Below are 13,740 nucleotides of genomic sequence, written 5' to 3' on the forward strand. Positions count from 1 at the left end.
TTAAGCAAAATCCCTTTAAAATAGTCACTTACACCTCTCCATGATAGCATCTCTATTTAAGCTTGTTGCTGTGACAGATAATCTGTCGTAGTGTTATTACTATATTGTCAGAGGAAAGTTCCAGGTTTCCCAGCTGAAACCTACCATTATGTTTTCATTCGTCTCAGTCTTTTTCTTGTGCTGCTTTGCTATTCGATCTTCTCAGCCCTCATTGCCTAAAATCCCTGCTCCTGTAACCACTGTTTCACATTCATTATTTAAACTCACACGTTCTTGTACCAGGAATCTCATTTTTATAAAGTCCAACGATTTCTCTTCATGCGGCTCTACTTTTCTTGATTTTTATGAGCCTGGAGTTGTTTTGTTGGTTTCTTTTTCTCCCTGTTTGCCTTCAAATACCAACAAGAATGATGAGGAAAAAAAAGGTCCAAGAATAGAGCCTTGTGGCATCACAGAATGAGTGACCAAAAGATTTACTTTATTTTTTAAAGTAATTTACAGACATCCCTTTCCCAAAGATTTTTGATTGCAGCAATATAAAAATATATTTTTAGCTAAAACTATAGAAACAGACAACATTTTAATAGAGCTAATAGATTTGGGGGAGATTTTGTAGTTTTTGATGTTTCTGAATGTTAAAGTTTACAGTATATTTAAATGTCCTTACTCATTGCACTGACCATTATTTGGAATCAATTTGCCCCTTTATAGATGTAAAACCATTCAGTATTTTCCTGAAGAAAGTCTGAATGCTGAAAATGAAAATACTTTCAATAAGAGCATTATAGCTTGGAAAAGAATGGGGGGGGAAAATAATGTTTATTCCTAGGAGAATAAATGATCCTTTTCTGATCAGAAATCACAAACTGTTTCGAACAAAAAGAGGTCAGTGAGCCGAGCAGCTGCCTCAAAATGTGGGGAATTATGTTGCAGAATCCATTAACAAATTATAATAGGGAACACATTTGGGCTTTGTCAATAATATCATCTGCTTGTGTAAGCATATTCAGAATTGTATGCTAGTTAATGGAGTCAGATGTAGGTTTTGGTTTTGTTTTCCTGTCAAGTCAAGCTGAAATTCACACAGCATTTTCCAGAAGATTTAAAGTTTAAAGAGCGTCGTGCATAAAGCACTGGCACATAGCTGAGTCAATGTTTATGCCATCTTTGCTTGCTGATCAGCAGAGTGTTTTTTAATGGCAGAAATGACGCAGAAAAAGCAAATGAATGTGTTTCTAATCGCGTTAAAACAGATGGTGGAAACTCATGTAGGGCAGCCTGTCCTTTTTTCTGTTTTCAACAAAAATATATAATATTATATATATATATATATATATATATACACACACACACACACACTGTATATAACACAGTAACAAGTGTTACATAATTACCATCCACAGGTTTTCCAGAGGACATATGGAGCATAGTTAGCAGATTACTGAAGCTGAAAAGGAAGGTGCTTTCTCTATGCTCTCTTTGAAAATGGGACTGAATTTCACCAGCACTTCTATTTGCTTTATTCCACCGGGTCTTGAATGAGACAGGAATTTTATCATTTGTAGCACTGTGGTAAAAGATCAATGTATGTTTTGAGTGGATGTGTCTGCAGCAGGCTGTTTTAAGTTCCTGGGAACTATCGCCACCTACTGTTCTTTCCTGGGAGAAGAGCAACAAAAAAATATATGCTCTTAAATATAGTAGAAAATGTTGGTGAGGTTGGAAAAAAAATCCAGGTATCACGACTTTGAGAAACCTGAAGAAGATGAGCAAACCAGTGGTAACTTCCCAAAGCAGAGTCCAATTAATTCAGATGAATGAATTGTTTGGCCACCATGATGTAGCTTTTATTTTGCTTTAAGTATTTATTCAGTTACATTTACCTGAGTACGTTTTTGGAGAAAAAAAACCCAACTTACTTCTAGGCCTCCATTACATGAGCAAAGAATACTATAAATGCAAATACATTAATTAACGGTTAAATGAAGTCAAAAAAGATGAAGTTGACATGCAGTTTGTACACATCAAACACAGCAATGACAAATTACAATATTTTTTTTTCTTAAATAATACTTCAGAGAGTTTTTATATATGTGGTTTTATTGGAAGATATATGTATATACAAAATAAACGGCTATTGTATTGCATGACATGTTAAAGAGACTAACATGTCCTGTTAATTAGATATTATTCATTTACAACCATGTGGATCTTATGATTAAACCAAAGTCCAATCCACTGTATTCCAACTTTATTTATCCATGGTCATAAATCTAAAAAATCTCAAGTAAAAATTTAAAGAACGTTTTTGTTGAATTCATCATCTACAGTGGTTCGCTAACTTTTTCTTGTCCATTTATGGAGGAGAAGCAATACAGGGTCTCTGAAAAATATAACTTCGCCTTTGAAGGCATCAGCAGAACTGAAATTTAAAAGCAAACAGAAACAATTTTGAACATGTTTTAGTTTTTTTTAAGTAGAAAAGTTTGCGAATCAGTTTAAAGGCCTACCTTCCAGCGGTTGCCACACTCATTGCAGAGGACAAATGTGGTCATCGGCTCATCAGCACTGCGGGTCTGCACCTGAAAGGAGGAGAAAGTAATGAGTGAAAGTAATTTATATTGAAAGTAATAAGTGATCACCTGAAATAAAGTGGAACGAAAAGTTAGAAAAGAATTTGGAGAGGAACAAAGTGAACAGATGCATAAATACAGATGAGGGGTGATGACCCTAACCCTAACCCTGGTTATGAGCATAATCAACAGACTCCAACAGAGCTGCGCATGAAGCAAGCTGATGAGCAAAGGAAAACAGATCAATAAACAATGTAAACAATGCAACCAGACACAGGGGGGAAATGATACACAAAGAATAGCAACACAAAAACCAGAATAAATCCAAATCCAAACACAATGTTCAGAATCATTACAGGGACCAGACACACCAGAGTCCAGAGAAACAGAAAGGAAGGCTAAAGAGAAAGAAAAAAAAAAACAAAACCCAGACAGGTGGACAGGAGCAAAAATCTCATTCCAGAACAAACATATTTCAGAAAAAGGCATCATAGACGGTCAAACTTCTCCACTGCTTTTAGAACGACGAGCTGTAAGTGATGTTAGCATGCACTATGTCCTCCATCAGAAGAAAGTCCTGGTCATCAGGTTAACTGAGCTCAAGAGAGTCCACCTTTGAACAGCTACAAAAATACAAAGTCTTGCATTTTTAAATGAAGGTTCTGAAAATGTGGACCCCTAACTGAATTAAAATAACTCTGCCAACATACAAGGAAGTCTTTTACTTCCTCCTCAACAAAGTAAAAGACACATCCCAAGTGCTTGATTACGGGTCATGTTGTCATGAGTGTCATAGTCGGTTATTAGCCTTTTCTCACATGGTCAGGTAGGTGTGGGTAGTTTTGTTCTCCCCTAAATATGGAAAATCATAATTTCAAGACTTCACTTTGGATTAAATCAGGCTTGTCTGATCCTAACATGTGTTTGATGATGTGAAACATTTAGGTGCAACACCAAAGAGAAAACCAAAGCTCGGTTCCTCTTTTAATGGAAGCATAGAAGAGGAAGCGACACCGACTCGTTATCATGTCATCTTGCCTCCGTTTCCTTTGTGACGGACGGTTTAAGTTGTAAGAGCAGCCCTGTTTACCTGATTGTAGGTGCAGTTCTTCTTCTTGCATTTGCCGCACTGTAGCAGGTCTGTGGTGGTCCCACCGGTTTTGGCCATCTGGTGCTCCCTGATGGCCTCCTGGGTTAGGACGTTCCTCAGCTGTTTCAGTTCATCACTGGCCATTTCCTGGACACAACACAGCGAGCAGGAGACCATGTGGCCTACAGTGAGGACGAAAACTAAAGAGGGGAATATTGGGAGGCGGTCACTGTGTAACAGTGACCTACCTCAGCAGACATGCTGGCGATGCGGCTCAACTCAATGCTGCCGGCCAGGACGTTTCTGCGGAGTCCCGGGTTCTTGGGGTCCTTCAGGTTGCTGATGCGGCTCCGGACTCGGTTCTTGTACTTCATATCTGTGGCCCTGATCTCCTGGTAGATATGTGAACTCACGCAGTCAAGTCCAAACGGTAAAATCTAAATTTTTGTCTATTACCAATTAGTAACATAAGATCCAGCTATGAAGTGATGTAAGCAAAGGATATGATCCTCAATCTCTGCTGCCATACCGTCACAGTTTGCTCCAAAATCTTTGTAGTCATCTGTGAAACGCAGAGCGAATTAGTCAGTTCAGTGATCACCTCTGCAGTTTCAGTAGTCTACAGAGAGGTTTTAGCCTCACTGTCTGTCCGCAGGGCAGCTGTAAGCATCTCAATGCACTTGTCTCTGACGGAGTCTCCAGTAGCCAGGTGAGGGGACAGAGGACCCCCAGGAGAGCTGAAGCTGGGTGACAGAGGACTGGTCGGGGTGGTGGGAGTTCTGGGTGCTTCGGTTTTACCCTTTCTGTTGGGTTAAGAAAAAAAAAGGATGCTTTAGAACTAAAAAGCTCTGGAAAAAGTTTGAAGTTTACTCTGCCGATTTATTGATGTTGTTTGAAACAAAGGATATTTTATAAAATTAAATCACTCACTTTTTTTCATAAAAAAAAAAAAAATCACGCGTCATTTATAACAGCTTTTATCCCAACAGCTAAATACCTGTCCAGGCTGTCAGTAGACAGTTTCCTCTGTGGTTGTCCAAGAGGCTTCGAGCCTAAAGACTCTCTCCTGAGAAACACAGCCAGGGTAATTTGCATCATTGTGCAAAAACGTCTTAAATCTTTCTAAGAACTAAACTTTACTGTGCTCTATTAAAGTGGTATTTCATTGATGCTTCTTCATCCTGTTATCTATCTGAATATTACAGGACGTCGTGCAGTATATGATCGTAGGGGCTATAAGCATGCCAGACTAAGTCTTTATGAAATAGATGAAAAATCTTAAACACTACTCCAGACTTTTGTCACCCTTCATTTGATCACCTAATCAATTAGCACGAGACATTGGAGTACATACGGAATCGATCCGAATCCATTGTTTCAATGTATTTTCTTTATATTAGATTTGAATGCGTTTCGTACCTGACGGATTTGGAGTCGGTGGAATGGCCTTTTGCAGGTTGGCTTGGCTTCAGTTCACTGGAATCCTTCCTGCCACAAAACACAGATAATTAGACATACCTTTCTGTGAAAAAGTGCAAATTTGATTCTGCACAGACTCCGGCACACCTGTGCTTTTCTTTTTTGACCTCGATGGTGGGCTTTTTGGTAGAGGGTGGTTTAGAGTCAGAAGAATCTTTCCTGACAAGAAAATTTGAGATTTTGTACTAATTTCAGTCGTAGAGTTAAGTTGCTAATAATAATAATAAGTATATGTCAAAGTAGGAACTCCCGACATTCACTTTGACATGCACAGTTAATGAGTTTCCAACCTTTCTCTCTTGGTGTCCTCTGACAGTTTCTTAGACGCTTTGCCATCATCTGAATCTTTCCTGTTAAATTAAAATAGCTGTAAAAAAATTGCCTCAACTAAAGACACCTGCAGATAAATTAATTCTGGAAATGGCTTTCAATTTATTACAAGAAACAAGCAATAAAATCTGAAATCACAGATCAGATCAGACTAATATTGTCACAAATACACGTCGGGGTAGAGAGCGGTTTGACAGAAAGCAGACCTGTCTTTCTTTACGCAATCTGCAGACTTTTTCTGCGGCAGAGGCTTTGAGTCTGAGGATGGCTTCCTGCTGCTGCAAACAACACAAGGATTCAACTCACAAAGAGGGAAACTCTGTGTTGAATTGTACTGTATCGTCCTTGATTGTTTCACTCTGGTACTTCAAGGCAATAACAGTGTGAGCTCATCTGGTCCAGACCTCTCTCTGTCCTTGCCCCCATCCACAGAGGTGCGCTTCGGAGGAGCAGCGGGGGGGTGGAGATGGAGTGGGAGCGGAGGGAGGGGCGCGTTGGGATCAGGAGGCTCTTTTCTAAACGAGACAAACACTTTTCAGCCACTTCGGAACGAGGATGATGTGATGGATTTCTACATCGCTTGTACCCCTTGAATGTTTTCACAATTCTTTGCCACATTATAACCCCAATATTGGGGTTTTCCACTGTGCTTGACGTTGTGTTGGTCTCCGTAGTGCAGCTGGACGCACTAGATTCCACATTTTTACGTGTTTAGTAAGCTCACTTTGCTAAATATGTCGAGTCTGAATGCCTGTCAACACATGTCAAAAAATGTATTGTTAATAAATCATTGCATTTTGCAAAATTAGAAAATTAAAAACCTTATAACTAAACCGTAAGTCAGAGTTTTACTATTGGTTATAAACTGTGTTAAACCTTGAGTGTAAATCTGTCTTCTACTCAATTTAATGGCTTAGAAAAATAGCAGAAGGAAAACAGACAAATCACGACTTCTGGTGTCGGAGGTGATAGGTTGTAGTTTGGATCTTCAGAGATCTGGATAAAAATAATTGAACCACATTGTTTTTGTGAAGCAGACCTCTGATTGGTTGTGCCATCCCTTTTAACAACGCCATCCGAACAAGCAGAGACCCATGAGAAGCTATTTTGGGACACACAGAAAGGACCTGAGTCCATCGAGACAAGACTTGCCCTGCCTGGTTAGAGAACTCTTGTAAAACTTGGCTATGGTAAGAGTTTTCCTTACAGCAAATTTGCCCATTTTTCCTCCTAACAACTGGTTGATTGATCATTGATAGCTTCAAATGGTGCCAAGATTTTCTATTCATCTCCCCTATTTCCTCTTTTTTTTCTCCGATCACAGTAGTCATTGTGATCAAAATGAATCCATAAAACATCTTTAGGCTTGATGTCTTTCACGTACAATCGCTAAAATAAAATTAGGTTTGTGGTTGTAACGAAATGTGAAAAAGTTCAAGGCGGTGACGTAGAAAATATCACACACAGGCAGGCATGCAGAGCCTAACCTCGGTGGAGGAGGATGGAGGTGGAAAGGAAGAGGAGCTATCGGAGCATTTGGGTCCGGTGGAACTTTCCTGATGTGAAAATCAGTTTTGGTTTATTACATTTTTGCACAGTGAAACAAATATTTCAAAACATGCGTCACAGCATGCCTGACCTCTCTTTCTTGATTTCCGCTGCAGGTCGCTTTGGCGGCGGAGAGGCCGGTTGAGAGTGAGGGTGTCGAGAGGAAGACTCTTTACCATCCTTCCTGATCACACATCACAACAGCACAGAGGTGAGCCGAATAACAACAGGCGTAGCCGCATGCTGTTCTGTTCGAGCATGTAAACACACACCTCGGCATGCACCATGCACAGCAGCCCTCCAGGTATAAAACTGTGAGGGCTGGCGCCGGGACATGTGAGGAGCTAGGAGCCTGTTGAGTCATGCGGTTAGCAGCGTCAGCATGTTAGAGCGCGATCCGCTCAGACAGGGGCCCTGACCTGTCTTTTTTCGAGTCCAGAGATGGACGTTTGATGGGTAGAAGAGGCCGAGCGGGTCTAGGGGGGGAGGGGAAGCGGGTGGGATACAGTACGCTGCTGTCCAGCACTCCTCTCCTGAAATGAATAGTTCAGTCTGAAGTTTTGTGAATCCTTTGTGAGCTGTAAATGTCAGTATTTGGGCCAACGGCTCCTCACCTTTCAAAGATTAGCTTATGAGCTTCAGCTGGCTTCCCTCTCTGAGGTGTGCCGACAGGCCACTCGTGTCTGCCTTCCGCTCTGCTTTTATCCTGCTTCCCATCATCTGTGTATTTCTTAGGCTCCTCGGGAGGTTTCTCTTTCTTTAGTAGCTCAGCGTTTCTCATCTTCTTCAAATCCTCCAGTGATCTGTGCTTGATTGGCTCCGACTTGTGTTTTCCACTCTGCAGGTCTGGTGCGTGCCTCTGTTTCTTATGATCCGTTTCCGGTTTGGGATTCTCTGCAGGGGTTTGTTTCTCTGCTCTGATTTCTTGAAGGTGTTTCTCACTTTGGTGCCCTTCAAGGTGTTTTCCATCCGTCCCGGGATCGTCCGCATGGCTCTTTTTATTTATGTGGTTATCGTTCTGTTTTTCATTCCTGTTTTTGTCAGAATCGGATTCATGTTTCGGTTTGGCCTCCAGCCTCCTGTGACTAAAAGAAACACATATTTCACCTCTTGTGAAGAGGTAAAGGTTTTTTCCTCCACTTTGGAGTATTTCATACTCAGGAAAGACTCTGTTGAGCTCTCATGTAGTTGCTTTGCAAAAGTATTATGTTAAAGCTAGGATTTTCTGAGACAGACTAAAACATAATACATAACTGCAAAATGAAGGACAACAGACATGACTTTTGGCAAAGAAAGATCTAAAAATAAAATAAAAATATAAAAATATAAAAAGTACATTTATATTGAGTCCTCTTTAGTTTGGTACCCCTAAATAAAATCCGTCACAACCAATTGCTTTCGGAAGTCTCCTCCTCATTTTTTCCCTGTGAGTAATTTTAAAAAGAAAAGTGTTTCTCAAAGTATTCACTCAGGGGGCTAAATGTGCTAATGTTGGTCTCAGATATAAAATCACAAATAGAAGTGAACATAGAGAATTTGCTGCATTTGTTGGGTAAATTAGTTTCCCTGAAAGTGATCATTTCTAGAGTAGCTTAAATACCTTCAGTAATCTTGAAGGCTCTGCTAAAAGCGTGGGAACTAAAACATGTGAGACTTTTCAGGTCTCACTCTGTCCTTGTGATTTGGAGTTTTTCTTTCGAGTGGGCCTCTTATCTGTGGAGCCCAAGGTTTTCATGGTCGGTCTCACAGCTGTGGAGCTGTTCCAGGTTTCAGCAGCTTTCAAAACACCCGAGGGAATAAAGGACTAATGGTGGAGGAGTGTGACGACAAATGTGTCTTGAGGAAATATTTTTAACTAAATATAACTGAGATAAATATTGTGTCAAATTGCCTCCTGTATTATACATGAGTGCACACCCAGATAAACTTTAGACAGGAAATTGATATTTGTAGACATTCAATCCGAGAAGGTTACAAATTGGCCCGACCACAACGGGCAATTTATAAGTCGGGGCAACAAATTTTGAAGAAAAAGTGACTTCTATCCTATACTTGTTGTTGAGAATAGTCAATAAGAAACAAACCCAAAAATGTTGGAAATAATAATATTTTCTTTCTTTTAATGAGGAAACAATTTGAGATCCTTTTCACTTTTCTGATCCAGCACAAATTACAGAACCATTTTCTACAAAAATCGGATTTTTTTTTTTCTTTTGTCCTTTTCAGTAGAATAATGTTTAGTTTATTTCTTGCACACATAAAAACATAAAGAAATATGTTTCTTCTCAAACTAATGTTTGAGTTTTTAATTAACAACAGATTTTTTGTGATCTGCAACACAGTCAACTTTACAGTTCCAGGAAAAGTTTGGACTCCCCTAATGTCGAGAGAAATAAGAAGTAAATGAATTGTTCAACTTTAGACTGAATACAAGACTCTTCAAAACTCACCAGTTCAGACCAGAACGGCACACTCCACCTTCTCAAGCATCACACAAACACTAACTTGTATTTTATATGTTTTTCTCCTTGATTCATATTCTACCTTTGTTCACAATGTGTTACTTTAATGTTGTTGGTAAGAAGCAATCTTATGAATCTTGAAAGGTACTTATAAGTCAAATGTATTATTGTGATCTTTTTTTCATTAACAGTTTTATTGAACCAAATATTTAGCTGAAAATCTGAAAAGTTACTTTTAAATATGTATTTGTATTGACTGCTATGTCAGTACAAACCTGAATAAATATTCAGTTTATTCAAGACAGTTGCTCTGCTTCTCGGTGGATTAAGTATCTGTTACCACTAGATAGCGCATTGGTACCCACCAATGAAGTTACAATCAGATAATTTTATTTGTGCAGGTTGTGAATGAAGTGTTTGCTTTTGTTTTCGTGGATTGTTATTATATTTAGCCATGAACAAAAAATGATGACTGTCTCCATAGCTGCGTTCTTTTTATTGCACCAGAGAAAATAATTTGCTCATCTTGGGTTTGATAAAAATGCAGATTGTACATGCGCTGGTTCTGACAGAACCTTCTATCATAATATACACCCAGTCCATTTGTTGTAATGTCAGAGTTATGCAGCTTGTGTTTCCAAATGTCATCAGACTGACCTGCTCTGTGGCTCTGAGGAGCAGCTGTTTGTAGCTGCTGCAGGTTTCCTGGCATCCAAACCGTTCTTCAGTTCATCAACTTTCTCACAGTGAGAATCTCCAGAGTCTGGCAGAGTTAGAGGGAGACATATCTTTATAACTTCAATAATATACTGATTTATTAAACATGGTCCAATAAACGTCAGTGATTTACATCTGTTCATTTTAAATATTATGGCTCACAGCAAATGAAAACCAAAATTTAAAAAAGAAAAGAAAATTGGAATCTTAGATAAGACAAATACAAACAAACAAACAAAAATGCTTAATACAGTAATGGCATTCACAATCATGGGGAAGACAGCTGACTTGACAGATGTCCAGCAGGCAGAGCAGCACGGTGTTATTGGGGTCTACCTGATCCCCGAATGCTGGACACAAGCACATTAAGTAGGAGCTGAGTGGAAGAAAAAGTGTGGCACCAAAAGAAAAAAAAAAGAGTAAAAGTGGGATAACCACAGAGGTTTGAAAAGCAAAGTCCACTCAAGAGTTCTGAGAAGATTCACAGAGAGTAAAGCTTCAAGAGCCACCAAGGACAGACATCTCCAGAACACGGCCTGCAACTACTGCAGTGTCAAAAGGGTTAAAAGTGTCTTATCTGGGGTTTGGACACAATGAACTAGACAGCTGCTTTGTAATCCAAAGTCTGGTTTTCAGGTAAAAGTGATCAAGTATCGCCACAGGCTGCAGCAACCTGGGCTTCTAGAAACCTCAGGCTGATCGCCTCCATGCCAAGCTGCACTGATGCACTTATACATACAAAAGGAGTTCCAACCAAGTATTTATGATTCATAACATAACCAGTAGGTTTATATTTCTGTTTTAAAAGTTCTCTTTATTGACCTTGTGTAATAATCTGATTTAATATTTTGACTTTCTGCTAAACTTCTGCTGTATCCACTAAATTAGTGTAATGCTTTGTAATAGATTAGTTTCCTTTGCTGAAGTATTAGTAACTTATCTGTAATACTGTAATTTATCAAACTGCACCTGCATATTAAAGATTTAGTTAGTCCAGAAACTGCATGTCCAGTTAGATATTCTCACCCAGAAGTCTCTTCCATTCTTTAATGAGGACTTTTGCCAAAGCGATGACTTCTTCGTCTCTGCAGTGCTTCCTGATGTTGTTCACAGACATGCCAATTCTTGTTTCCTGCAACAACAGCAACAAAAAAAGAAAGTATTTTGCACTTCCTTAAGCCTCCATGTTGTTGCCAGACTTTTGGATGAATAGCAGTCATAGTTTACCTGGAGAAGCTTCAGTGTCATATTGAAGCTTTTCAACTCCTTCAGCAGGTCGATGGCTCCGTCCTGCATTCACAGAAGACATTACAGTTGCTTTAACCCTGTGATACTCATTGAATGCACTGCAAACATGCAATGGCAGAGTAAACAGAGATCTGCATACACTCAACCGGGCGCCATTTAAAGAGATTTTTGCTTGGTGGGTAAAAACACTTTCACTTCTGTACTGTCTTCGCAAACAAAGTGAGAAAATGCACAAAGCTCATGTAGTTAACTTAACAACAGAGGGTGAGTCAGCCGCGCTGAGACTTGCTGAAAGTTTCTGCAGGACTGTAGGAGCGCCAAGAAACTTTATCTTTTTTTTGCAGAAGCAGACACAACACTCGGGCACTACAGGGCTACTGTAAAACAACAGGCCGCGCTGTTTACTTTCAGTTGCACGAATGTTTTCAGGCCGAAATGAGACGATCGGGGAATAATATGTAAAAAAATAAATAAATAACAAAAAAAAAGTGTCCAGTCAAACTGTCCAAACTTAAGTCGTGCAGCTACACACCGAGGGGACTGCAAAAAAAAAAAAAAAACAGATGCAAGCCCGCAAACACCTGTCGATCGTTTGTTACAGAACAGACAAGCTCTTGTTACACTCATGCAGACTCCCATCGCGTCAGACTAAGACCAAACTCCTCTTCAGAGTAAACTTTGGTTTTATGCACCAGTCCTTTCTGGGCCTTCCCTGCAGCACGAGGTGACAAAGCGCCACCGGGTGTCAAAATACAGCCTCACCGTGTTATTTCTAGACACCATCTTGTCTAGCTTTTTGGCGATCCGGATCAGGTCCTCCTCTCGAGTCATCGCTGCATTTATAGTCTCCGACGAACTAATGCCGATACCAAAACCAATCGACACCCAAAAGACGCGACAAAGTTTGGATCTGCTGCGGTCTGGACTTTACGCACGGTGCGCTCCATTCAATCCAGAGGCGTGTCCTCCTGCTGAAGGTCCCAGCTGACCAGCGCCACAACAAGCAGCCTAAATATAGAGGCTGGAGTAGGGAGGCGCAGAGAGCAGCAGCGACAAGGTGATTCCTTCAGAGCAAGCTGAGAAAGTTGTGCTCTATGCTCTAAAGTTCCGCCTTTAAAACAGGAAATTAAAGGCTTCAGCTACTTTGTTTTAAAAGTCTCTGGATATGAAATGAAACGTTTCATACTCTTTCGCGTTGTGTTTCAGGGTCCCATACTCTTACAAGGTCAGTGTGTAATGATTAATCTTTGCAAACCGACGGCCATCCTGGTTGCAGTCCACTTCGAAATTATTTGCACATCTGCGCCAAAAGCAGCTGCTGTGCGAAAGAGCAGTCTGACACAGAAACATAAACCTGTAGGTCTCACATGGACCACTTCAGGGATTCTTTTGTTTTGTTTTGTTTTTGTCTTATCTTGAAGAAAATTCATTTCTGGTCTTTAGAGAGAAAGGACAAAAAAGGGCTAAAAAATTTTAGTAATTAAATGTAATACGTAAAATACAGTAAAGCAAAAATAAAATAAACATGTCATTGTAACTTAGCCACCAGAGGGAGCTCTAGACTACGGAGTCGTGTTCAGATACAGACTCAACATTTCCATAACTGCTTCAACCTGTAGAGGGCAGTGTGGACAGCTGTTCTTAAGACGCAGGTATTTATATCTCTGTCGTACGGTAGCTTGTTGAGTTCAGTAAGTTCTGGGTTGATATATTTGCTCTTTTTTGGTTGCTCACATACCAGAGCCAATCATATTTTTATATCTTTTTTTACAGATGAGCTTTCCATCTGCTGATAGTTGACTTGAATGTGAATCATGCTGTTTTCTCATGTTGTAGAGTGCATGCAAAGCAAAATGATAGACGTCTGAAACAGGGCCTCAGTTAGTCAGCTGTGAGCCATGTGGGTGTTGCTATGTTTGTACGGGAAATAGTGAAACAGCAATAAACCTGCTTGGTCATTGTGTGCAAAATGGACAGACTGGCAGGCATTGCTTGCAGATTTGTCTCGCAGGTGATGGGTTTTGAACATTTCTCTTTGGTGTTACAGCTTGTAATAAGAGCAAATGAGACATGAGTCATGCCACATTTGTTTGTCTGATTTGCCTCAGAAAGATCTGAGCAAGAAACATTGGTTTAATGAAAACCACACAGCTCTAGCTGCTACTATGGCCTCTGTCGCAGACGTCTAACCACCGTTACCGGCGCTGTCATACACTAATCAGTTTGGATTAAGGAAATCATGGTTTCAAAGCATATTAAATATATCTTTCTGCAACTTTAGATGACAGTGTAA

At 39.9% G+C, this 13,740-nt stretch overlaps 1 protein-coding gene across 4 annotated transcripts; it reads right to left on the bottom strand.

The window, feature by feature from the left end:
- Positions 1–2,075: 2,075 nt before the first annotated feature.
- Positions 2,076–12,725, bottom strand: tcea3 (transcription elongation factor A (SII), 3). Of its 4 annotated transcripts, none has more exons than XM_028013348.1 (20): positions 12,210–12,725; positions 11,427–11,489; positions 11,226–11,331; positions 10,140–10,245; positions 7,635–8,105; positions 7,440–7,553; positions 7,112–7,204; positions 6,960–7,028; positions 5,877–5,987; positions 5,679–5,747; positions 5,433–5,492; positions 5,230–5,301; positions 5,083–5,151; positions 4,661–4,729; positions 4,306–4,466; positions 4,169–4,225; positions 3,912–4,066; positions 3,664–3,810; positions 2,511–2,582; positions 2,076–2,422 (listed from the first exon to the last, which is right to left on the bottom strand). In XM_028013348.1, the coding sequence occupies exons 1-20, from the start codon at positions 12,276–12,278 to the stop codon at positions 2,414–2,416; spliced, it is 2,142 nt and encodes a 713-aa protein (XP_027869149.1). In that variant the 5' UTR covers positions 12,279–12,725; the 3' UTR covers positions 2,076–2,413. The 4 variants fall into 4 exon arrangements, with proteins under 4 accessions (XP_027869149.1, XP_027869148.1, XP_027869151.1 ...); XM_028013347.1 differs by having other exon boundaries at positions 5,679–5,750; positions 12,210–12,724; XM_028013350.1 differs by lacking the exons at positions 6,960–7,028; positions 7,112–7,204; positions 7,440–7,553; positions 7,635–8,105 and having other exon boundaries at positions 5,679–5,750; positions 12,210–12,698.
- Between the last annotated feature and the right edge of the window lie 1,015 nt (positions 12,726–13,740).

Source organism: Xiphophorus couchianus, chromosome 3 (genome assembly GCF_001444195.1).
Source record: "Xiphophorus couchianus chromosome 3, X_couchianus-1.0, whole genome shotgun sequence".
Classification (NCBI taxonomy): domain Eukaryota; kingdom Metazoa; phylum Chordata; class Actinopteri; order Cyprinodontiformes; family Poeciliidae; genus Xiphophorus; species Xiphophorus couchianus.